This window comes from Cornus florida, unplaced genomic scaffold (assembly GCF_030987335.1).
Source record: "Cornus florida cultivar Cherokee Brave unplaced genomic scaffold, ASM3098733v1 CherokeeBrave_3.0.0_Hap2_Chr02, whole genome shotgun sequence".
Taxonomy (NCBI): Eukaryota; Viridiplantae; Streptophyta; class Magnoliopsida; order Cornales; family Cornaceae; genus Cornus; species Cornus florida.
The window spans coordinates 784,365-810,666 of record NW_026775572.1 but is presented as its reverse complement, the minus strand read 5'-3'; the positions used below and the strand labels follow the sequence as shown (position 1 = coordinate 810,666).

The window sequence follows — 26,302 nt, the reverse complement described above, 5'->3', positions numbered from 1 at the left end:
TTGTGATCAATTTGCCTACCAGACTCCCTTATCTTATCCTAAACCTAGGAAAAGAAATAAGGTTGAAAAACCTTATAAAATGAAGTATTCCAAAAGAAAGAATTATTCAAAGGAAAAGAATAATTCTAGACAATATACTAAGCCTAAAAGGAAATATATTCCTAAAGTAAAGGGTAAAGGAAAGCCCAAAGCTGAGGCTAAATGTTTCAAATGTGGACGTATAGGCCACTATGCAAACAAGTGCAGAACTAAGGAGAAACTCAGTAGTCTTCACGTAGAAGATGAACTGAGACTTCAATTAAGTAAATTGTTACTTAATACTAGTTCTTCTGAATCAGAATCATCAGCTGATTATGGGGATGTTGTTATGGAATTACAGTCTTCTTCTTATTCTGAAGCAGAAATTGGAAATCCTAGATGTTCCTGTAATCCCTCTCATGATGATTATTATAAGGCAATTGTTAAGATGAATGGGTTAAGCTTAAATGTTTTGACTTCGACTCAACAATCCTTATTGGATCTTATAGATCATATCCAGGATCCTCAAATCAAGATGAAAGTCTTTGAAATAGGTTCTACTCTGATACCAATTAATATCGAGGGATCGATTATAGGATAATATAGGATAGATGATACAGAAATAAACACGATAATATATGATAAGACAAGAATAAGAAATTTAAACAGACTTACAGAAAACTTTCTTTATTGGACTTCCAAGCTAGTACAGAAAATTATTACAAGGAGAAGAAAAGGAAAATTGAAAGATACATTGAAGGGAAACCTTGCCCTCCATTTATACATAAAATGGACTTGAAATTAACATTTTGAAGTCCGCATAGTGCATGGGATCGTGTGCGGGAATAATGCAGTCGGTCAGCCCACCACTAAGTTCTGTCTCCTTATCTGATGGAAAGTAGACATCTGATGAAGGAAATACTGTAGAACCAAAGACTTTGGGGAAAAGTTCTTTGTCTTCTTCTATCGGCAGGATAAGAGGAATCTTTACTTTTTGGGTGGATTCATCTTGTCCATCAAGTGACTGGTGAGAGAGTACCAATAGTCGGCTACTGTAGGCTCATCTTCAGAAATAAGATGTTCATTGGGATCTTGTGCATACCCAGCGAGACAGGAAAACTGATTACCTTCTTGACTGGTTTGGCTAGAGACTTACACCATGGATGCATCATCTCGTACTGTAGGTGTGGAGGAATCAAAAGATTTAATAAATTTAGTCCTCATAAAATCCATGCATTTAACCATTAAATCGGCTTCGGTAATTAATGGTTGTTATTTTCTGATCATATCTTTAACAAGTTCAAATGGGTTAAAGATTTCGGGTTCTGGAATAGTTAACTTTGGAACCTTATCCATGTATTCCAGTGTTTTCTTTCTGATATGATGGAGGAGGGCTTGGATAGGGTCTTGAGTCATGCCGGACCACCATCGGTAATAAAAGATCCTCTGAAGGACTGAAAATTCATGTAATATATGTGTGTAATTTGTCCAAACTAAGATTAAAATTCAGAAGAGGTTAAAATGATAAAAGTTGTATGATCCCATGTGTAATTTATTCCCACTTGGGCCACGCCATGGTTTAGTAGGGTTTATTTTGAAGTCTATAAAAATGGCCTAGGTTAGGACAGGCCCATCTTTGTTTTGGATCTTAACCCAATCGTATCAACAGGAAAGAGAGGAGGAGAGAAGGAAGCAAGCACCGACCACTGACCAAACATCAATATGTTGTGTTTTCAAAATGAATACTCTGCATATAAAGAAGTAGGGTTTAGAGGGAAAACAAAATAAAAAGACAGATGGTACCCAGAGGTCATCTATCTTTTTCTTCTCCTCCTCTTCCTTCTTCACACACCAATAGTTCGAAATAAATTTCCAGTGGCAAAATGGCATGCTTGAAACCTCGTCCAAACTTTTATCTTCGACTCATGGCCTCTCGTTTCTTCACGTGTTCTTCTATTCACTCTCACTCCTTTTCTCTCTCATCATCTTCTTCTCTTTCACGCCCCTCCCCCCTCCTGTTCACTACCAGGTACTATCTCTCTCTAAACCCTCGTTTGGTTTCCGAGAAAACAAACTAAAAAAAAGAAAGATATATTTTATTGAGTTTCTTATAGTCTGTTACTCTGGTATTCCCAGAGAAAATGAATTTAATCGATAGTTTTTAGAATTTTTTCAGCCTTAAAATGGAGCTTATCTTACGGTCTTATTCACTGATATTGTGATATTATTATTATTATTTATTTTGTTGTTTTTGTTTTAGGACGAGTTTCAGATTCAAAAGGTTCTCGAATCCGGTTTTGATTCGAAATGCAGTGTCTCCACGGGCTTTTATGTCGTCAAGCATTGGGGCCGAAGCTTTTAAGGAAAGTGCGAATTCAAAAGCTTATGGGTCTGAACAGATTCAGGTAATTCACCGCATATGAAATTTGCGTGTTTGCACATCACTTTACGGGCTTTTCTTTTTTCATTTTTTTCCTAGTTGGGAAAACTCACACACACATGCCTCCACTCGACTGAGGTTTGAACCTCTAACCTCCCTTTGGAAAGTAGGGGCCTGAAACCGCTAGGCCACAGGCCTCTTGGTCACTTTACGGGCTTTCAATAGGATGATGAACAACTTTTTGCTAATTAGTACTAATTTCATATATGTGGATGGGGGGAAAACATAATTATTTTTCAATATAAAAACTAAAAGTTCCATTATTTATATATTTGGATTTCAACTTGATGGCATGGTTGGAATAATATAAAAGAAGACATGTAGAAATTTTTTTTTTTAATTATTATTTTATTTTTATTTTTTTTATAGTCAAGTTCAAAACTGTCAATCTTGAAGTTAACTGAAATTGGAAATGAGGAGTTAATAAGAAGAGAAAGAACCTATAAATGATAATCAACCTTAGGGTTTGAGCATTGATAAATAAGGCGAACTTTGATGTTTTAAGTTAAAATTCTCTAGTTTAGAAGCTCTCATATTGACTTTGTATTATTGTTATTATTGTTGTTGTTGTTGTTGTTGTTGGTGCTATTATTTAACAACAGTTTCCTGGTATGATAAGGTATTGGAAGGTTTAGAGGCTGTAAGAAAACGACCAGGAATGTACATTGGAAGCACTGGACTTCGTGGGTTGCACCATTTGGTACCTTCTTTCTTCTTTGTATTTGCAACATTAATACCGTTTAGTTTTCTTATTCATATAAAAAAAAAAAAGTTTCCAAATTTGATTGATTTTGCTTTCTTTTAGGTTTATGAAATATTGGACAATGGTGTTGATGAGGCACAAGCAGGATTTGCTTCAAGGATAGACGTCGTCTTACATGCAGACAATTCAGTGAGCATCACTGACAATGGACGCGGGGTACGAAACATATTTATACTACTTCTGCCATATGGAACTTCCCTTTAGCAAAGACACCTGTTAAATACAATCAACCATCATGATTTCTTCACAGGTGTATCAATATCCCTTGACATGGATGCATGATATTTATACATTCTGAAATAACTCAGTGCTTGCTTTTTATTGCTTGACATCACTTTATATACCTAGTTCAAATGTTCTCTTGTTAGTCCTTTAACCATATGCACCATTTTTCTGCAATTTGGGCATATAACAATTGAAAATGATACTCAAACTAATTTCTAGAGATCGAAACATCTTGTTAAGAAATGCTTTTATTTGTAGTGATATTTGTGCTTATTCTTGACAAAAGCTTAATACCCTTGTGATAAAAGTAGATTTGACTCTTAACGATTAAATACAGGAGACTAGTGTATATAAGTACTTATATATATATATATATATATATATATATATATATGAAGTATCTGATATAAGTACATAGTACATCATCTTAATAATGTTACTAAAAATGTTATGTAGTTACTGACTTACTGATTAAAAATGCAACAATGGAGTGGCTCTTGTTATGTTGGGGAATATGCTTAAAGATATGTCATTTATGCCAGCTTAAATTGTGCTTACATCAACTATTTTCACTTGCTTCCCTGTTTCGTTGTGCAGATTCCAACCGACTTGCATCCAGTGACAAGAAAATCCTCTTTGGAGACTGTGTTGACGGTATTATTGCACTTTTACATATTTTTGTTTTAAATTTGTGTATAACGTGCACTATTGAGATTCTGTGGGAGGCCCAGAATTTTCACCTTGAATTTTGTTCTATGTGCCCAAATAGTTTTTATATATTTTTTAAGTAGAGTTGAACTGAGAATATTTCTGTATGTATAAGTGCATGTATTAATATATTGTAGTTTGTGTATTTTTTTTTATAATGATTATTGACCAGTCAATTGAAATAATGTTTGAAATTTTGAATGTGGTGCAAATAACATATCAAATCAAATTCTGCAGGTTTTACATGCAGGTGGCAAATTTGGTGGTTCAAGTAGTGGCTACAGTGTCTCAGGTGGACTACATGGCGTGGGCTTATCTGTTGTTAATGCGTTGTCTGAGGTGTTTCCTTCTCTTATTTTTTTGGCTGTCAATTTAATCTGTTCGAGGCACATATCTTTTAGTGGTTTCTTTTTATTATTTTCCATGTGGTTTGAGAACCCTTTAGTTCATGTTGACTGTGCTTCGGTTTTAATATCCCAAAATTTGAACTGATTTATAATAGATGCATTCAGTTAGAATTACCCCAAAAAAAAAAAAAAAAAGTTCAAAAGGATACGTGTATTATATTTTTGAAATAATGCTGAAAGGTTAGGAATACCTAACTTAATGAACATGCTGGTTAGAGTTTTGCATGGATTTTTTTTTTTTTTTTCATAAGTAAGGAAGAAAAAAAAAAAAAAAAAAAAAAAAAAAAATCTAATTCCTTCAGTGGTTTTTGTAAATTGGGCCGCTCTTAATCTTTTTGTTATATGAATTAGTATTTCGTCCCTGGTCGTATACAGATTCTGTCCATCAGTACCATGATGCTGGGATGGTTGAGTGGGAAGGAATTGTCCAGTGAGCTAAGGCAGCGGTATATGATGTACAGAGAGTGGGTTGAAATGATTGACAAATAAATGTGATGTGGGACGGAGCTTTAAGAATGGAGATCAATGCTGCCTGCCTACAAGCAGATAATGGTGGGCTAATGCTTGGTTTCTAATTTTTAGGAAAGATCGAGATTTAGGGATTGCTTATGGGTTAGATTTGCTGAGCTTTGAGGCTTATTTTGGTGATGGAAAAGAGAAAAGCTCTGTTGAACTTTTGGGTAGAAAGGACAAATTAATGGAGTTGCTCTAGAATTTGGCAATTTGGGTTTGGGATCTATTACAGAATGGTTGGGTTTTGGGGATTAATTTGGGTGATTAAAGGTCTGTTTTATTTTAAATAGTGTGCAACAATGCTATAAACTGAAATAATTTCCGGTTTTGTAAAATGTGATTTTTCCAGATTAAAAGTTTATTGGGTGAATATGGTTTAATCAAACCCTACTCGAAGTAGTTCCCAGGAAACCAATGGCAGAAGCCATGGGCAGACCCAAAATATTTTATATGCAGAATCCAAAGTAGAAATATGAAGGAGAATAAAATATAGTGTAATCTTTTTTTTACATTAGAATTTTGGAAAGTAGATATAAATAAGAATATTTATAAATCAATTAGAGGATTTCATATATCACCAAGTGCATAAAATGAGAAAAATAATAGAGATAGGAGCTATATTTGGAACTTTTAAACATTCTTTAGGCTCCATTGTCCAAAAAGATAAAGATAATTTTTTTGTGCCCACTTAGGCTCCTTTGGATTGAAGGATTTGAAATGAATGTATATGATTAATAATTTAAGGCTTATAGATGAATTTTGAGTAAGTAATTAGGGTTTAAGTTTTAACAAACATTTATAGGCTTATATATATGGATTTCAAATAACCAGATGGAAGGAGTAATTTGAAACTAATGCCGGCAAGGATTTTAACTGCACAATGATTGTAATAAAATGTCCCTCTTGCGACTAGCCTAATATCCTTTTGGGTTTTGGGATCCAACTTCAAAGTAAACACTCTTTTGTTGGAACCCAAATCCATTCATTTTAAAGATCTTCATTCTTTCAAATGGAGCCATAGTTCTTCTATGGCAATAGACTTTGGTTTTTCAAGAAAGAGAGCAATGGTGTTATATACTGTTTTTGTAAGATATGCCTGTTTACAGGAGATTCCTTGCATCTTTTGAACTAAGTGAATGCTTTGAATCAACTCTGTTGGCCCCTTGTTTATGTTTCTCACATGTTTCAGACCAAGTACATGCTTGTTGCTCCGGCTGAGTAATTTATATGTTAGGTTGGCACAATAATCCTCTAATTTCTTGTATGCTGCCAGGTTATGCCCTTGCTCTCTCGATCAGGACATAACAACTTTGGGCATGGTCTGGGCTGGTTATGACCCGTAATCATAGACACTAGTTGTGTCTCGACTTGTCATCTATGCAGTATATCATATTATATTATTTTGTCTTCTGGCAAAATGATGATATTGCTTTTGGCTCTTATATGCCTTATTTATCTATTGTATCTTCACATTAAGTTTTGTAGGCGCCTGTAGTCTCCATATGGCCAGATTAAGTCATTAATTTCTGTCATTGTATTGGTTCACAGGCATTAGAAGTTACCGTTTGGCGTGATGGAAAAGAATACTGGCAGAAATATTCCCGTGGGAAACCTGTGACAATTTTAATGTGTAATGAGCTACCGGCTGAGTCAAAAGATCGTCAAGGGACACGCATTAAGTTTTGGCCTGATAAAGAAGGTTAGTCCCAACTATTTAAAGCAGATGTTTGTTATGACTATCCTGGACCTCCTGGTTCATGACTCAATCTTGGTATGTGAGTGATAATTGAACTTGGGGATCTTCACAATTCAAATCCTTTGTCTGATTATGAACTTCTTATGCAGTTTTTACTACTGATTTTCAGTTCGATCACAATACTATAGCTGGACGAATTAGGGAGCTTGCTTTCCTTAATCCTGAGGTAATGTCATTAGCATCATTTTATAGTTATTTCACATTTGTGAACCCTTTTAGTATTGGTTATTACAGGCTTTTGGAACCTTTCATTTCCGTTTTGCATTATTATGTGTCTTGAATAAGCTGGGATTTGGCTGGATATTTACCAAGATACTAGTTTTTGTTTCTTCTTCATTTGCAGCCTCCTCTTAATTGGATATGTTGTTTTTATTCATTTGGTGACCACAAATCATACACAATTTGCTCTAGAGTACAATTGTTTCAACCTCCAATAGAAGGGACTCAGGATGTCCATGTGTACCAATTAATCAAATGATGTGTTGGTTAAATTGGTAGTAAATTTCACAATGGGTTATTCTATGGTTGGACAATGATAAATGTAGGAAGATAGTTTATTTTCCTTTTGCTACAGCAAATCTGATGAATGGCTTTTGGTTTCGATTTCTTAGCCTGGGGTAGGAGAGTGGGAGCATGATGGCTAACTCACAAATGGTTTTTTGTATGAAAATTGTCTTTTCATTAAATTGTAAACATGTTCAGTTTCTTAGAGAGGCTATATCTACACATTTCCAGATTAGCTTTATATGTGCCGTTGATTACCTCTTGTAATGTACCTTCCCTGGCGCTTATCAAAGAATGTATTTATATTTATTTAGGGAGGTGATATCCACATTCCACTTTTCAACAAATGCATTATTCTCTGTCTTTTTCTTAAAGGAAATGACAAAAGTCTCCCTAATCTAATTAATGTCATTTATATATATTGTCCCCCTTTATATATGCATGTAGATATCTTATCTACCTTACCCCGTTGGAATGAAACCTCCGTCCATTATGTTAATTTCTGCATTTAGTTTTTTCATGTGTTGCCAACTGTGCACTTTTTGTTTCTTTATATTTTACTGTTCTTTCCCTCCCTCTTTTTTTGTTTATTGATTTATTTATATATTTATAGAAGATAAGATTTGATCCCCTTATGTAATCCCCCTTTTTTACATGCATCACAGTAGTGTTTTCACTTTGTTACAATAGCTCTGACTTTATTTTTACTATTTTTTGTCTGAACTGTTGCAGCTGACTGTTGCTCTAGAAAAAGATGATGCTGAACCAGCGAAGAAACAGTATAATGAATTCTTCTATGCTGGGGGATTAGTAGAGTACGTGAGATGGCTAAATACTGATAAGGTATGCTTGTTTATCGTCCTTATCGCTTGCTATGCTTGAAATGCAGTCTTTTGTTAATCTTTTTCTATCTTTCAGCACATCCAACCTTCTAGGATCCAAAGATGATGTATGTATCAGGTTGCTTTATATCTGTAATGTTAATACAGTATTACAACTTCAAAATATAGAGGTTTTATCATCCACATATAGTAATCAAGGTATATTTAGACAGAATTAATGGTTAGTGTGATGGGAGTACCAATTTCAAAACAAGATTATGAATGCTAATCTTGAATGGAAAAGATGCTATGCTTATTGGTTATGGCGATGCTTAGAGTTTTTTAATATCTGGATTGATGTATGAGATTGTAAAAGATTGAATTTAGAACACAATATGCTTCAAATTACCGGTTGCTTCTTCTTCTTTTTTCTATAAATTATAGGGCTTAATATTGATGCCTTTTTTGCACTTAACTGAGGGATCAATTTAATCTCCTTTTCAAAAGAATATGACAAAGTCAAAGTCTTCCTCAAAACCATAGCACCAATGACCAAGAGGTTGAGATCCAATTCATCCCTCTATTAAAGCCAAAATGCTCTGGATCAGGTAATGCCACAAGTACATGTTAGATGCTTTTCTATGACCTTCTGAAAGGGCTTTTATCTGCCTGTGCCAAATAGCATCTTGCTTCTAGTCTAAAGAAAATGATTTGGTATTTTAAGTATTATCCTTTGTGATAACCTGATTGACTTATTGCCCGGTTAATCAAAGAAACAACCATCAAAGTTAAACTTCACTTTGGAGAGGAGGAATTGTCCAGTAATTGGGGAAGACTTGAACTGCAGGGAGTTTTATTTGGTTCTACATTGTTGTACATCTCTTTTGTTAACTGTCTTGGGAGTCGCATACTAAATTAGAGCTTTGACTATAAGAAGTATATTAACACTCCAATAAGTTTGCTGAAGGACAATGGGAAAGATTGACTTCTTGAGAAGGTAGAAAAATTAAGATTTAGAAGAGATGGGGCCACTAGACTCCTGATACCAACATTAAGAAGGAAAGATGAGAAGAATGCTTATCAATTTACTCTGAATTTAAATTTTGGGAGAAATGGAAGTTCTAAGTCGAAGGATGAAAAGATGATCATAAACCATGAAATTAAAAATAGGGTCGTGTGAGATTCTCCCAGAAAGGAACCCTAGACGTGTCTCTGATTATGAATCTAGTAAAATATGAAATTTTGAAAATCCCCTGAGAAATAGGCTCAAATAGCTTTCAAAGTTTAAGTTAGCACCTCAACTGTCATTCTGAAGCTGCACCTATACTTGTATTACTTCATAAGGCGATGGAAATTGGATATGATATAGTGCTACAAGGATTTTCATCATTTTTATTTAACTGATGTTTGTGGGATTCTGGTTTTCTTGTTTTGGCATTTGCATTGCATTTTACTGTATAGTGACTGACAGTTCTCTGATTCAGAAACCACTTCATGACATTGTGGGTTTTAAAAAATCAGCAGATGGGATCACGATTGATGTAGCTCTTCAATGGTAAAATATTTATCCCTTCTATTCTTGTCTCTTTCTGCAATTATTTATTTCTTGTCTTCTATGTTTGCAGTGCCTTCTTTGACTTTCTTATTTTTTATACACATCCTAACTAGAAAAATGAATTTCACTAGATTTGGTCAGCTTATATATATGTTCTCTTCATGCTGCTTGATGCATTTGCATAAATTGGAATTTCATGCAGCACTTAAAAATCAGTACAGTCATTGTGTAGTTATGCCATATTCCAATTTTTTTTTTTTTAAATTTTTTTTACAAGTAATAATTTCATAAAAGTCGTTCAAAAGGGGAGCGCATCCCAAAGAACTACACAAGGGCGAGAAGCCCGCTGCATTGGCAACATATCCGCAAAATCTACTATATCCCCCACAGATTTACAATTAGATCCCTGAACATAAAAGAATAAAGAACAAAGGATAGAGAATTTCAGCATCCAAATGAGAACCGCCTCCCTACAAAAGACCGCTTGTTCCATTCCCGCCATATTCCACCATAAACAAAGAGGTGCCACCCTCCAAGCATCATGAGCTTGCCTCTGAACTATACGACCCGTCCAAACGGGGACTATTGCATAATCCACTGAATGTGGTATAAAGAAAAGATCATAGCCCAGCTGTCCCTGGCTACTGGGCAATGTAGGGGGAGATGACTCCCGGACTCATCTCCACCTTGCACATGCAACACCAATTGTTGAAAATCAGACGCCTCCTCAGATTATTCAATTTTATGCTCACAAAGTTAATGTGAGAATTGAGATACTAATATTTTGGTCACTGTTAACTGCCATTTATCCTGCTGTCCAAACGGTTTAATTTGGTTATCTTCAATCTTTGTAATAGGTGTTCTGATGCATATTCAGATACAATTCTGGGATATGTTAATAGCATACGGACAATTGATGGCGGTACTCACATAGATGGTATGAAGGCTTCATTAACGAAAACTCTTAACAACCTAGCGAAGAAGTCAAAGATCATAAAGGTGCGTTAGTGTGGACCTGCTCTTTTAGCTTTAGAAACATCTACTTCAAATTTTTTTTTTTCCTTTGGTTGACGTCTCTCTCTCTCTCTCTCTCTCGGAGGTGATCAACAATTGTGAAAATAATATTTGATTTTGCGCATGAAATGCTTCAATAGTAGGTGAAGTACCTATGTCCGACACACAATACTTAGACATGGGTGTAGGATACGTGTTAATATTTATTTTTGGTTGAACATGCATCTATATTCAATTTTATTGTATTATTGCTTCAGAACGAGTGAAATACCTATATTGAACACACGTATGTCCATATGTCTTTGTGCATTGAGATTTTACATGTCCAATGCATAGGCATGTACCTGCTATCAACACACGTATCCAATTCCATGTAACTATTAGACCATGGCAATGGAAGTACATTATTTTAGTGTCTAATTATACTGAAGAATGAAAAGTAAGTTGAAAAAGACTAGATTAATATGTAGCATTTATATGTGTATACATAGTTATTTCTGTCCCTGCATTTACATGTATAATTCATACAGAAGTAATGCCGTGATTTGGCAGTTTGTTGCTGGTTTTGCATTTACTAGAATTGTTGCTCAAACAATAACCCAAGTGGGGGGTGAATTGGGTCTTTTTGGCAAACTATAGTAGATTTTTTACTTTAGTCAAACACTTGGTGTGCAAAAAGATTTAGCAAATCGAAATGCTAATATAAATGTAATACTTAAATGTAAAGAGATAGGGATGTAGAAATGAAAACACAAGAACACCAAATCTTTACATGGTTCAGCCCCCCGCCTACGTCTACATCCCAAGAACACCTCTTGAGAATTCCCAAAATCCACTATCTCACTCTCCTTCACAGCTGGAGAGAAAACCTTAACAACTTTCCTTCACAGGTGGAAGGTAACCTTTGCAAAGCTCCTTGAGTTTGTCTCTCTTTGCTAAGTGAACACCTCCCCTAGACTTTGAGGGTTGCACCAACACTTTTCCAACAGCCTCAATACAGTCTATAGATAAGATTTTGAGTATAAAATATCCCTCTATAAACGTATATTTCAAATCAAAGCTCTCTCTCTAGAGTAATGGATATTGCAAATGATGAAAGCTCAAAGTTCAACCCTAGAGTATGAAGGTTTTAAAGGCTCAGCAAGAATATTCAAAATTTACCCTAATTAGAAATTGCAATGAATGGATTAAGTGACCATATGTTTGGTTTCGCGTACAAGCGAAAGTCGGTGCACAGCAAGATGTCTGTAAGGCAATATTCAGAAAAAAGCTCGAAATTGTCCTCTCAGTCGAGATAAAGGCCTATATGTCTGTCTGCATGACATAAACGTCTGTAAGGCAATTTTCAGAAAAAGCTGAAATAGCAGGCACATAGTCTGTACAAGGCAAGTAGATGTCTGAAGATGACTTTTTATGAGAACTCCTCACTTGCAGTTTCAAGGGCGCTCACTGAAATAAAAAGAATATCAATATCTCGTGCTTGAAATTCCTTAGCGTAGGCATTCCATCCTGCTTGACTGGGTGGGGGTCCCAAGCATGAAGGTATAGACATCTTTAAGCTCATTGTAGACATCTGGAACTTATGAATTTCAGTACACTCCATAGTCCGTAAAGACGACTTGTCTACTCATCATGTAGGCGTCTTAGTCACTTGTGTCTTAAGACGTCTTAGTCAAAGTGACTTTTGCCAGGTTTACTAACCATTATTTTTTTTTTCCTTAGTTGGTACTCACATACCACACTCATGCCTCCACTAAAGCTTGAATCCCTGACCTCTCTTTAAGAAGTAGGGGCTTGGTACTGCTGGGCCACTGTCAGTCACCTGCAGTAAAGTGGTCAGGTTTACTGACCATTTTGTTACCCTTATATTTTAAATCTTCTAAGTCCAAGGGTCAAGTCAATTGTACTAGGGACAATGATGTGATATGAATTATGAAATTAATTCAATTGGTCCTAGGTCTGTTTTTAAGAGTCGTAGACTTAAGCTTTCAACACATGCATCATGCATAACTTTGCATTTTCAAGCCTAACACTCACCAACCTAAACTAAAATTAATTCAAATGGTCCTCGGACTTTTTTCTGTAAGAATCCTAGACTTGAGCTTTCAACACATGCATCATGCATAACTTTGCATTTCAAGCCTAACACTCAACAACCTAAAATACCCATGTTCTTGACCTTCATGTCAGCATCATCTCATTCCATGGGTTCACATGAGCTTTGAATACTTGAGCAATGTGTATGATCTGTAAATGAGCATACTCAAGTAGATTGTCAAATTCTCACATTAATATGTTATTATCATTAAAATTATCCAAATGCACTTGGGTTGAAACCTAGGTTGTTAACAAGAATGATTTGTACAAACTCTTTTTGGACACCTTCCTGGCTTGATTCGGACATGTTAAATAGGTCTGAATGTTTCAAATTTTAATCAAAATGAATGTCAAAGGAAGGGGCAGCAATCTGTCTGATTAAATGCCAGGCCTGATACAGTGATGTTGAGAAGATTCAATGTATTTTTAAGCCTTGCATTCACAAAAGAAGAGGAATGAGGATAAGATGATGGACATGAAACAGATTGTATGTAAACTCGGAGTTCCAAGCCTCATGAAGATAAGATAAGAGATAGAGATGGACTAGAGAAGAAAGAGTATGGAGAGAGAGAGAGAGAGATTTCAAAATTTATTCATATAATTCCATCTTTAAAGTAAACAACTCAAGAGGCCTATTAATAGGTTTTATACAACGCACAAAGAGTACAAATTATCTTATAAAATTAATTCTATTGAACTCCTAACTTTCTATAAATATTTTAGGGTTTAGTGTTTTGGCTTAGACATAATGTACATTTTTTATTAGTCTATTACGAAAGGTTTGCAAGTGTTTATGCTTGTGTATGCTTTCTCCTTCTTGGATGAGGTTTGAATATTGCCTATAAACCAGTGATGCACTAGATAAATTTTGCATCTCTTTTTTTGTGTTTGTTTGGAGACGCGTGTGTGATATACTGTTGTTCTTTATTTTGATAACTTAAATTGTTGTACAATTTTTCAATGATGAACAATAGAAAGTTCCAACTTTAGTTTTCTATTTTTATTTATATTTATTAGAGAACAGAATTCCAACGTTTTCCTCTATAATAAATCTGTCTCTTTCTGGTGTAGCAAGGAAGTTAAACAAAAATAAAAAAGTTTGCCTTACAAAGCAGGATGCAACATAGGTTAAAAAAAAATAGGAAACTGAGTCTATTTTATATGACTCTAGGCGGACATTGATGTTTATAAAAATTAATTGTTATATAAATATTAATGATGTTCACTGCTGATAGTTTGTTTTTCTCATTCTAGGAGAAGGATATTAGTTTAAGTGGTGAGCATGTAAGGGAGGGATTAACTTGCATAATCTCAGTCAAAGTTCCAAATCCCGAGTTTGAAGGACAAACTAAGGTACATTCTGTTTTTGCTTCTTTTAATTTTTTTTCTTCTTTTGTTAGATGCCAACTCCCTCTTTCCCCACCCCCTTCCTCCTCTTCCTTGTTGCAATTATCTTATTCTACTGCCTTCTCTTTATATCCTTCAAAGACAAGGTTGGGAAATCCTGAGGTGCGAAAAGTGGTTGATCAAGCTGTTCAAGAGTATCTTACTGATTACTTGGAACTTCATCCAGATGTACTTGATTCAATCCTTTCCAAGTCCCTTAACGCTCTTAAGGTACCATTTTCATTGCCCACTACATGTTTCTCACTTCAAAGTTCAATTGTTTCAGTGATTTAAGTTGTTCTCTTTATGACTCTGAATCTGTTGCCACCTTTTTTGGTTTGACAATGTACTTATTGTTTTTTTATTTAGGCTGCTCTAGCAGCAAAGAGGGCAAGGGAATTGGTTAGACAAAAAAGTGTCCTGAGATCATCATCGCTTCCCGGCAAGCTCGCCGATTGCTCATCCTCAAATCCGGAAGAATCTGGTATGTTTTATTTCTCCTTTTGTAAAAGTCGGTGTTATTCTCATGGAGAAGTTTCAATTAGTGGACAACAATTGTGAGAATTCATATGAGGATCCTTCTGCAATAATAGTGTCACTATTTGAGACATATTTGATTCAATCCAGTTTGCAATAATAGTTTTAGAAAAATTTGCGACTTTTTGGTTATTTTTCCTGAAATGTTTTCCATGTCTAGAAAAGTGTACCTATGAGTTATTTAAGGACCTCTGATTGCGTTGCACACTGACACTAGTTTACCAATGTGCGTATGGATTCACATAAGAACTGGACCAAGTTCTAAAAATCGGCCGTTTTTTCCAAACCGGTCCAAGACCAAACCGGACCAAATATTAATTAAAGTTAGGGTTAAATTCATAAAACCCTCACTATCAAATTTTGATCATAAAACCCCAACCTATTTTAGAAACCCCTATACTTTTAAAAAGTTATCACCGGTTTACCGGTGTGCGTATGGATTCACATAAGAACTGGACCAAGTTCTAAAAATCGGCCGTTTTTTACAAACCGGACCAAATATTAATTAAAGTTAGGGTTAAATTCATAAAACCCTCACTATCAAATTATGATCATAAAACCCCAACCTATTTCAGAAAACCCCTATACTTTTAAAAAGTTATCACACTTCCCCAATATCCATGTTCGACCAGTTAACTGGGCTGTGAAATGACAAATTTAACCTTACTATTTAATGTTAAATTAAAAATTATTATTTTTAATTATAAAAATACTCTTTAATCTTCTTCTTCACCCTCTCTTTCTTTAAAACTCTCACTCCTCTCTCTCTCAAACATAATTTTTATAATTTTAAAGGGTATTTTTGTAATTTTTAATTTGACATTAAGTTGTAAGGTTAATTTTGTCATTTCATAGCCTGGTTAACGGGTCGGATACAGATATTGGGGCAGTGATCACTTGTTAAAAGTGCAAGGGTTTTCTGAAACAGGTTTTGGTTTTATGATCAAAATTTGAAAGTAGTGGGTGTTTTATGATTGCAAACTTGATTGAATCAAATAGTTGGCCCATTTTACCAGGCATTGGCCCGGTCTCTCCAAATAAAGCTCAAGAGTGCCTCTGTTCCTTTTATAATACTCCTTAGTCACTAGTTCTTCTAACATTATCCGATGTGGAACAGAAAGAAAGCCTACTGTGTCTCTGAGTGTGTGCACTTTAAAACCGCATTAATGTTGGAGACTCCATACTTGCCCAGGACCTTGATTTTGGATGATAGCAAGGGTATATATCAAGCTCAGTTTTTAAATATACTAAGCTCAGCTTATATGAGACCATGAAGAGCATATACCCTCATTCATGTTGGTCTCCAACTTGAAGACTGGAGTATCTAAAACTGATCCATACCATCTGATAGCACATACGATCAAATGGTACAAACTACAAACTCACTAAAGAAGATGGTTGAATTGGAGTTGTCATCATATTTAATATCAAAATCATATAATAATGAGTGTACAATAGGTTGAGCAGTTCATGGTATATTCATATATGATTTATCCAGCAACCATTAAACTCAATTGTGAAACAAAGCTCGAGGTTTACACTTATATATTGAGGACCACAAATATCTTTTGGTTATAAACTCTTCAAAATAATTTCCCAACCTTTAACAAATATATTATGTCTTCAATGAGTTATTTTGACATTATTTTGTGTTGTTCTCAAAGCTTTAGTTTGTTGTACTGTCCTCAAATTTTGACATTAATTTTATTTTAATTTGTTATTTTCATAAAAGTATAATATAAGCATTTTTAATAATGGCAGCAACTTGAAGTCATTGCTTTTGCTAAAAGATCTTAAGAAATTCAATAAAATTCACAAAAAATTCATCTTTATATGTTGTACAAAGTAGCGTATCGGTGCATTTTGGTCAATATGTGCAAGTTTGAAAAAAAATATATCACGCCTGTGATAACCGATTCCGTTACGTAACACCGATATAGGCCCGATTGTGTTACACCGCGACCACGACCACAACTGATACCGTGACTGCAAACCTTGCTTGTCCTTGATAGCATATAATTCTTTTCTACTTCATACTTCTTGGATTGCGAGAATATTATTTGTTGCTGTTTAAGCTACACCTTGTCCTCATTGTCCAGAAAAAAATTGATTGATATATTCTGCAGACAAGCTATTTACTGTTGATAGAATACCACTAAAGTATTCTTCTTTACTTTTGAGGATTTTAGTGGGACTCCTGAAATTTTGGAAAAGTTGACCCTGTTGCTTTTATCAAATTTCAGACAAACTATTTGTAAAAATTGGTGAGATTTGGTTGAATTACCTAAGCTTGGCTGCAACTTAAGTAGTTTGAGATTTAACTAGTAAAAAACTATTCTCATTTTTAAATAACCATGCTTTTGAACAAATTTGGATCATTTCAGTTCTTTTTTCTTTTGCTAGGCCCGTAGCTTAAAAAATCCCACTTTCTTAGGATTACGAGGTTCATTCGAATATGAAATCCAATCCTGGAAATAAAGCATCCCACTTTTTTGACTACCCAAGGCTTTGATACATTTCAAAATTGAGAGATCTCTACTGGAGCAGGTGCTATCCGAGAACAATTAGCTGATCTAGATTTTCGAATTCCTTGGTAGAATGGAAAGAATAGGGGGAAGAAGGGCCCACAGGGAATGAGTGGGAAGATAAAAAAAAAATGGAAGAAGAAAATATCATTTTCATAATTGCCAGTGTCATTATGGTACAGTGGTAGATAAGGCCCCCAACAAATTGGGATCTGCAATTTTTTTTTATATGCAGAAAGGTATATTGTGTTTGGAGCGGCTGTAATATCTATTGGAAACTAATTTTAACGTAAGTTATTTTTAAGTTCTGCAGAAATATTTATTGTCGAAGGGGATTCAGCCGGTGGAAGTGCAAAACAAGGCCGTGATAGGCAGTTTCAGGTGATCGTTTTACTTTTGGCATTTGGTAGCTAGCCAGTGATGATATTTCTCATTTAGCAGACAAGGGTTTATGCTCCTTCATAACAATTATTAGCAAGGTTTGCTTTATTCTTTTTAGTCTTTGTTGTTTATTGAAAAAAAAAAAATTTATTTATAAAAAACGTTTAAGTAAACATTCTGGCTAGTTAGCTCAGGCACTGTTGGTCACAGAGATACTCAACTTCCTCGTGGTTGCAGAAAATGCTACAGGGAAATAAATAAAAAAATTTTTTAAAAAGGACATAAGGAATTGTGCTTGAATTGCACCTTAAAGTGGTAGTAGTAAAACAAAAAATAAGTGGAAATATGTGTACTGAAGTCCGGTTATTTGAGTCTAGTAACCTCATTTAAGGTGGGAAAATACTACCCTTGAACCCCCCAACTTAGACTATAAAATACATCCCGAAATGACAATTACGCCTGAATCAAATAATAGAGGACACCCTTTGCAGAACTAATTTGTGTCATGTGCTTGATATACTTTCTAGGGAGTCTGTTGTGTTTGTTTTTGAGATGTCGTGTTGCTATCCTGTGAGAAGGATTATCATGAATCAAAGCTTACAGTTTTTTCGAAATGGATTTAATTAGGCTTAAATATCTTTTTTTTCAGATAGTCGTCATTAATTTTGATTTAGGTATATAATTGATGTGGCCTTCTTCCTGGAGGATCCATGTACTTCTCGCACTTTTTGTTGCATATTTTGCTTATAAATTCTTGTTTTTTGGTTTAATTTAACTACGTGAGAAGGATTACCAAAGTTGTACCTCGAACTATCCACAAAGCAGATCACATCCCTCCAAGCATCTCGAGGTTGCCTCCCCACTATACATCCACTCCAAGCTAAAATGGCATGACCCAAGAAACACCAAGCAATGCAAAAATAAAGCCCTCGTCCCTAGCTACCGGCCAATGCAAGAACAAATAAGTCACCAACTCCTCATCTCTCTTAAATAAACTAATTCTCCTGATAAGGTGACATAGAACACAGCAAGCTTATCATTCATCATGTCTGGTCCTCGATGAAATAATCCATTGCTTACTTGATTTCGAGGACTACACTATGTTGATTTGGAAGAATGACTGAAAACTGCTCTCTCTTTCGCAATGTGGTTGTTGTAATCCTTTTTTTTTTTTTTTTTTTGTCTCTGTCAGCACCTCTCTCTCTCTCTCTCTCTCATGTCTATCTTTGTATGTGAGCATGTTATGTTTATGCATATGTGATATGTTGCCATGGATTGCTTGCATATTCAGTCAGATTTGACATTATGGGAATAAAGTTTGGTTCTTTGAATTGATAAAATTCATGCAGTACATGGTTCCCTGTTGATACTTCTTTTTTTCTTAATCATGGCATATTGGTGGCTTCATGCAGGCAATTCTTCCTTTAAGGGGTAAAATTTTGAACATTGAAAGGAAAGACGAAGCAGCAATGTACAAAAACGAAGAACTTCAAAATCTTATTCGTGCTCTTGGGCTTGGAGTGAAGGTATCTACTTGTATGTTATTTTCTTTCTTGCCAACTGCTTGGCTTATATCTGACTTGATCTTATCTGGGTTTCAGGGCGAGGATTTTAAAAAGGAGGCTCTCCGCTATCATAAGATCATAATCTTAACAGACGCTGATGTAGATGGTGCTCACATTCGAACCTTGCTATTGACATTTTTCTTTAGATATCAGGTGGATAATGGAGATGATTGTCTGTTAAAATTTATTGATATGGAAAATTAAATAAAGCATATTATTATGTTCAACAAATTTAGAAGACAATGTAGCTAATGCAGTTGTTTTTCGCTTGCAGAGAGCTTTATTTGAGGAAGGCTGCATTTATGTTGGTGTTCCTCCTCTGTTCAAGGTCTGCCTTCAGCTCTGATGGGTTCAAATACCACCTGTACTTGTTTGTTATATGATTCAATTTGTTTTTGCTGAAATGGTCAGGTTGAGAGGGGAAAGCAAGAATTTTACTGCTATGACGATGCAGAACTCAAGCAACTTCAGAGTTCCTTCCCTGCAAATGCATCATACAACATTCAGAGATTCAAAGGTAAGATTACTAATGTAATTTTTTTGGTTCTTTATATGATACTTGAAAAAACAAAGGAAAAAAACAGGGAATGGCACAGGTGTCATTCATGTGGAGTCAGGAGTGTGAACTTTAGTGTATTGCAAATGTGCATCGTTAATGTATTGTTATGTGGTATTGGGAGAGCTGGTCCCAAATGAATATTTTGTTAGGAAATATGATGCCATATGTTTATAAATTTTTATCAACCACTATTCAGTTTTAAGTTATTGGTACAGTTTCATCTTGTTGGAATGTTATGTATATATATATTTATGTTGGGTCATTATGTAATTACCCATAGTAGTTAGGATTAGTGTAATTAAGTAACATTGTGTAATTAGGTTATAATTCTTTTCCTTTATATAAGCCTCTTTTGGCTTAAGGTTAAGATACAATACATACAGAATTAATCTCTCTCTCTCTCTCTCTCTCGCTCTCTCTCTCATGAATTCAAACATGGTATCAGAGAAATATGAATTCATGGGTGTGGGAAATGGCAATTGTGTTGTTCTTGTGTGAGATTGGAATCGCAATCGGAATCGCGAGTGTGGTGTTGGTGTCTCTGTCGGAAGTTTTGGTCGCCGGTAGGTTGAGAGCCTCATTCGTCGTTGTCAGATCTGAAGTCCTTTTGGCTGCTCGTGTTGTTGCCGTTTTGGTTGTCAGCGAGCTCGCCAACATCCACCGTCGTTATTTGCAGAGGTGAGGCTTCATCGATTCGTCTTTTCTTTTGGTCGGAAGTTGCAGAGGTTTGGATTCAGTGTGGTGTCGTTGCTTATTGAGTCGGCCGCTGCTTGTGATTGGGTTGCCGTCGTCGCTGTGTGCTTGCCGACTTCTGTCGGTGTGGTTGTGAAGAAGAACAATCGTGTTTGGCTACGCGGTTATGCTATTCCAACCCTGGTTTACTAAAACCGGGATAGCAGAGACTTGGTTTTGATCCAGCCCAAATCCGACCCGGTTGCTCAGATCCGGCCCAACTGCCCAGATTCGGCCAGAATACAGATTCTGCAATTTTTTTTTCAGGTTCGTTTTTTTTGTTGTTATCTTCTCCATGGCTGCCAGTTCAAACCTGTTATTTTCTACCTCCTTCAATCCTCCCATGACTTCAGTCAAGCTTAATGGCAAAAATTACATTTTATGGGCCAAGTTAGTAGCCATTTTCCTGAAAGCCAAAGGCTTTGGCACTCATTTGGTTAAGGATAAACCTAAAAACAGTGATGCTGATTTCAGTTCATAGGAACAAAGGGATGTTCAGCATCTCTTTAATGCTGAATTGTATTGAACCTCATGTTAGCTCCAACTTGTTATATCTGGACACTGCCAAGGAGGTATGGACCCGACTCCAACAGTTATATTCAGGTACTGGTAATATAACCATAATTTATGAGGTGTGCAGACAATTCTTTGACCTCCAGCAAGGGACTCACAGTTTAGAAGAATACCTCTCACGGGCAATGGGACTTTGTGAAGAAATGAACTTGTATCAACCCATCACCTCTGATGTGAAAAGCATGCAACAACAACGTGAGGATTTTAATGTTATTTGGGTTCTCATAGGATTGTCACAAGAGTATGAACCTATTCGAGCACATATTTTGGGTAGCCCTGCACTTCCCTCTCTTCCTGATATGTTATCCAGACTCCAGCGTGCTACTTTATCTAGTGGCGCTTCAGGGGGTGCTTCGAGTGGTGTCACTACTCCTCCTAGTTGTGAACGTTTTGCCTTAGTTGTGAAACAAAGTGGCTTTTAGTCTTTTCGTGGCGGTGGTGTTCGTTTTACTCGTGGTCGTGGTTGTGGCAGAGACTCGAAACTTTGCACTCACTGCAGTCTTACTAATCACACTGTCAATTACTGTTGGGATCTTCATGGGAAACCGCCACCTTCTTCCTATGCACATCAAATGACTTCTAATGACAGGGATTCTTCTTTCTCTGCCACACCCACTGCTCCACACGTGGCTATTGAGACTGCTATGGTCACGATTCCCCGCGATGAGTATGTTCAGTTTTTGTCTCAACAACGGCCTTCCACCTCATCTTCCATGGTGTCCTTTACCCTAGTGGCCCTGCATGTCTTTTGTCCTTTAGTCAAAGTCCATGGATTCTCGACTCTGGTGCATCCAATCACATGATTGGTAGTTCTCATCTCTTATCTGATTTTCAGTTTGTTCCTTCCTCTCAAAGTGTTACTCTTGCTAATGGATCATCAACTAAAGTTTTGGGTTTGGGAACTATTCATCTCACCTCTTCTATGTCCCTTTCCTCTGTATTATATGTTCCTCAATTCCCTTTTAATTTGTTGTCCATTAGTAAACTTACTAAATCTCTTAACTGCTCTGTTACATTTTATTACACATGTTGTCTTTTTTAGGATCTCAAGACGAAGAAGGGACATGAAGTAAGTGGCTTGTATTACTTCGATCTTGCACTATCTCCCACGGCTCTTCAATCATCTGTCTTCTTTCCAGTGGCACTGTCGTCTCGGCCACCCATCATTATCAGTTTTGCAGCGTCAAGTCCCCGGTCTTAGTCGTATTGAGTCCATGTCTTGTGAAACATGTCAACTTAGTAAGCATTGTCGTGTATCTTTCAAACCGAGAGCTAGTAATCGTGTTGCTAGTCCTTTTCAATTAGTTCATTCAGATGTATAGGGACCAATAAAACATATTTCTATTAATGGATTTCATTATTTTGTGACTTTTGTGGATGATCATTCTCGGATGACTTGGTTGTTTTTAATGAAAAATCGTTCCGAGTTGTTCTCTATTTTTCAAATATTTCCCAATGAAATAAAAACTCAATTTGGGTGTTCCATTAAAGTTTTACGTTCTGACAATGCCAAAGAATATTTCTCGGACCCTTTTGAGATTTATATTCATGCTAAAGGCATAATTCATTAATCATCTTGTACTTATACTCTGCAACAAAACGGAGTAGCTGAACGTAAAAATCGTCATCTCCTGGAAGTATGTCGTGCCCTTTTATTTCATATGCATGTTCCCAAACGGTTTTGGAGTGATGCTGTTCTTACGGCATGTCATCTTATTAATCGGATGCCCTCGTCAGTGTTGCACGGTAAATCTTCTCATTCTGTTCTATTTTCCGACTCCGCATCGTTTAATCTTACTCCGCGGGTCTTTGGATGTGTGTGTTATGTCCATAACCTTAGACCCGGTCTTGATAAACTCGACCCTCGTGCCACTAAGTGTGTTTTTCTTGGGTATTCTCGCACTCAGAAGGGCTATCGTTGCTACAGTCCTCATTTTCAACGCTGTTTCACTAGTGCTGATGTCTCATTTTTTGAGTCTCTCCCATATTTTTCTGATTCTACTACTCCTCTTGATATTACTTCTGAGCCACCTATGCCAACAGTTCCATCTGTGTTTCCTGCTTCTTCACCCCCTCACTCCGTTGTCCCATTGCAGGTTTATACTCGATGACCTCGACCGCCTACTTCGCTCCCTCCATCTCCTTCAAAGTCTTCGGATCTGATGCCTTTACCTGATGATTTGCCTATTGGTCTCCGTAAAGGTATTCGGTCGTGTGTTACTGCACATCCCATTTCTAACTTTGTCTCCTACCGTCATATTTCATCCTCTTTATCTTGTTTTTTATCCAAAGTATCTGCTACTTTTGTTCCCAAGACTTTGCAGGATGCTCTTTCTGATTCGGGTTGGCGACAAGCCATGGTAGATGAAATGGATGCCCTTCACCGTAATCGAACATGGGATCTTGTTCCCTTACCTCCGGGCTCCAAAACAGTTGGTTGTAAGTGGGTCTACACAGTTAAATACCTTCACGATGGGTCTATTGAGCGGTTGAAGGCTCGTCTAGTGGCAAAGGGGTACACTCAGACTTATGGTGTTGATTATGATGAGGTTTTTTCCCCTATTGCAAAGATTTCTTCTTTTCGGGTTCTTATTTCCATTGCTGCCAATTGTAACTGGCTGTTGTTTCAGTTGGATGTCAAAAATGCCTTCTTACATGGTGACCTGGTTAAAGAAGCTTATATGGAGCAACCACCTGGGTTTGTTGCTCAGGGGGAGTATCGTCACACTGTTTGTCGCCTTAAAAAGGCCCTGTATGGATTGAAACAATCTCCACGGGCTTGGTTTGGAAAATTCTCTGAGGCGGCATTAGAATTTGGTCTTAACGGATGCCAGACTGATTATTCGGTATTTCACCTGCGCACTAAAGCTAGCTTCATTTTTCTTGTGGTGTATGTAGATGATATTGTGATCACAGGTGATGATTCTGAAGGCATTGCTAAGTTGAAGTTGTTTCTGCAAAATCGATTCCACACTAAAGACTTAGGTACTTCTTGGGTATTGAAGTTGCTAGATCCAAGGAGGGTATAAGTTTATCTCAACGAAAATATATGTTGGACTTGCTAGAAGAAACGGGTATGTTAGGTGGTCGTCCGGTTGATGCTCCTATGGATTCAAATACAAAACTTGTGTCTGATAAGGGTGATCTATTTAATGACCCGGGCAGATTTCGTCGCCTTCTTGGGAAATTAATTTATCTCACTATCACTCGACCTAATATTTCATATGCAATCAGTGTTGTAAGTCAGTTCATGGGAGCTCCTAGAATTCCACATTAGATTGCTGTTCTTCGGATTATCCGATATCTCAAGCAAGCTCCAGGTTTTGGGTTACTATACAAATCAAATGGTCATCTCAGGGTGGAAGGTTTTACAAATGCTGACTAGGCTGGTTCTCCTTCAGATAGGAGATCTACTACAGACTACTGTACATTTGTAGGAAATCTTGTTACATGGAAAAGTAAAAAGCAAACGGTGGTAGCTCGATCTAGTGCTGAAGCTAAGTACAGGACAATGGCCTATACCACTAGTGAGTTGACATGGATACAACATTTTCTAAGAGAACTTGGGTTGACAGTTGAAGCTCCTACTTCATTGTTCTGTGATAATCAAGCAACTATTCACATTGCATTAAATCCTGTGTTTCGTGAGAGAACCAAACATATTGAGGTTGATTGTCACTTCATTCGAGAAATTTTTTAAGTGGGAGCATCTCTACTCCATTTGGAAAGTCTGAAGATCAACTAGCTAATATGTTTACCAAAGCACTGGTCATAACCGATTAAAGACTATCTATTCCAAGCTGGGATTATTTGATATATATTCTCTAGCTTGAGGGGGAGTGTTAGAATGTTATGTGTATATATATTTATGTTGGGTCATTATGTAATTACCCATAGTAGTTAGGATTATTGTGTAATTAAGTAACATTGTGTAATTAGGTTATAATTCTTTTCCTTTATATAAGCCCCTTTTGGCTTAAGGTTAAGATACAATACATACAGAATTACTCTCTCTCTCTCTCATGATTTTGAACACATCTTAGTGCAGTGTATACAGTGTGATTCTGACTTGTCTGGATGCTATGCAATCCAAGAGAAGGCTCATTTGAGGAGGCAGTCCAAAAGACTTATAAACCCTCAATTTTTGCTTATGTGATTCTTGTGGGAAAAACCCACACTGAATTCATTCCTTGGAACATATTATGTTGTCATTGGTGTGGGCTACCTCTAGTGGCTTTTACACAGAAATAACCGTGGAAGTATACATATTTATATATGCAAAAAATTTCTTGTTGATTCGGTTTATATATATTTTCTATATGAACAAATATAGGCTTGGGAGAGATGATGCCTGCACAGCTGTGGGAAACAACATTAAATCCAGGTACAAGGGTGCTAAAGCAGCTAGTGGTTGAGAATGCAGCAGAAGCAAACGTTGTTTTCTCGTCTCTTATGGGTGCCCGGGTATGCAGTTCATGGATATTAGCTTGGGTCAAATATTCTGAAGAAGTTACATTTTTTTTTGTCTTTTAATTGTTAAAAAGTCGATACATAGAAATGGGTTGATCAGTCAACTTATTGTGCAACCCACAAGCATGATGAGATGGCTGATCGCATTTGACCATTTACCTTGGTGCTTAATCCTTTGAGCAAGGATTCCTTGCTATAAAAAACCAACAAACTGCTGAAATATAATTTTTTACTCGACCCCAAACAAAGGGGATAACCCTCTTTCAATTGCAACACCAGTTGTAAATTAGTTGGATTTTTGTCATAACTATCCACAGTTGTAATAATTTCAATATCTATGCACAAAGATCTAACTTGTACTGCTTTAGGTGGATGTCCGCAAGGAGCTTATACAGAATGCTGCGAGCCGGATCAACATTGAGCAACTGGATATATGAGGGTAGCATTGAATGTGGAAAGGGCAAAATTTTTGTACGATGCACTTTACAAAGGGCAATCGAATTGGAAATTGTTTATTACTTTGTATAGAAGCAAAAAAGGTTTATTTTGACTTCCTGTTTTAGTTGCTGCTAGTTATGAAGGCTTCCCATGGTGTTCTTGTTGTAATGTAACACTTGGGAGTTTTTATTTAAATACATAAGTTATCAAATTATCATGGTTATTGAGGTTTTTTATATTCAAGGCTGTGTGATGTGTTGTCCTTTAGGTGCCTGTTAGGACAGTGGATAAATGACATGTATTGATCGAGTGACA

General features: G+C 36.3%; 1 protein-coding gene across 1 annotated transcript; it reads left to right on the top strand.

Moving 5' to 3' along the window:
- Nucleotides 1–1,719: 1,719 nt before the first annotated feature.
- LOC132290454 (DNA gyrase subunit B, chloroplastic/mitochondrial-like) lies at nt 1,720–26,230 on the top strand. The gene is made up of 21 exons (XM_059790098.1): nt 1,720–2,047; nt 2,279–2,423; nt 3,078–3,158; nt 3,264–3,377; nt 4,044–4,100; nt 4,392–4,493; nt 6,623–6,773; nt 6,920–6,996; nt 8,067–8,177; nt 9,640–9,710; nt 10,568–10,709; nt 14,076–14,174; nt 14,310–14,438; nt 14,577–14,691; nt 17,583–17,650; nt 19,063–19,176; nt 19,252–19,368; nt 19,490–19,543; nt 19,627–19,732; nt 25,413–25,543; nt 25,918–26,230. The coding sequence occupies exons 1-21, from the start codon at nt 1,902–1,904 to the stop codon at nt 25,984–25,986; spliced, it is 2,199 nt and encodes a 732-aa protein (XP_059646081.1). The 5' UTR covers nt 1,720–1,901; the 3' UTR covers nt 25,987–26,230.
- Nucleotides 26,231–26,302: the final 72 nt, after the last annotated feature.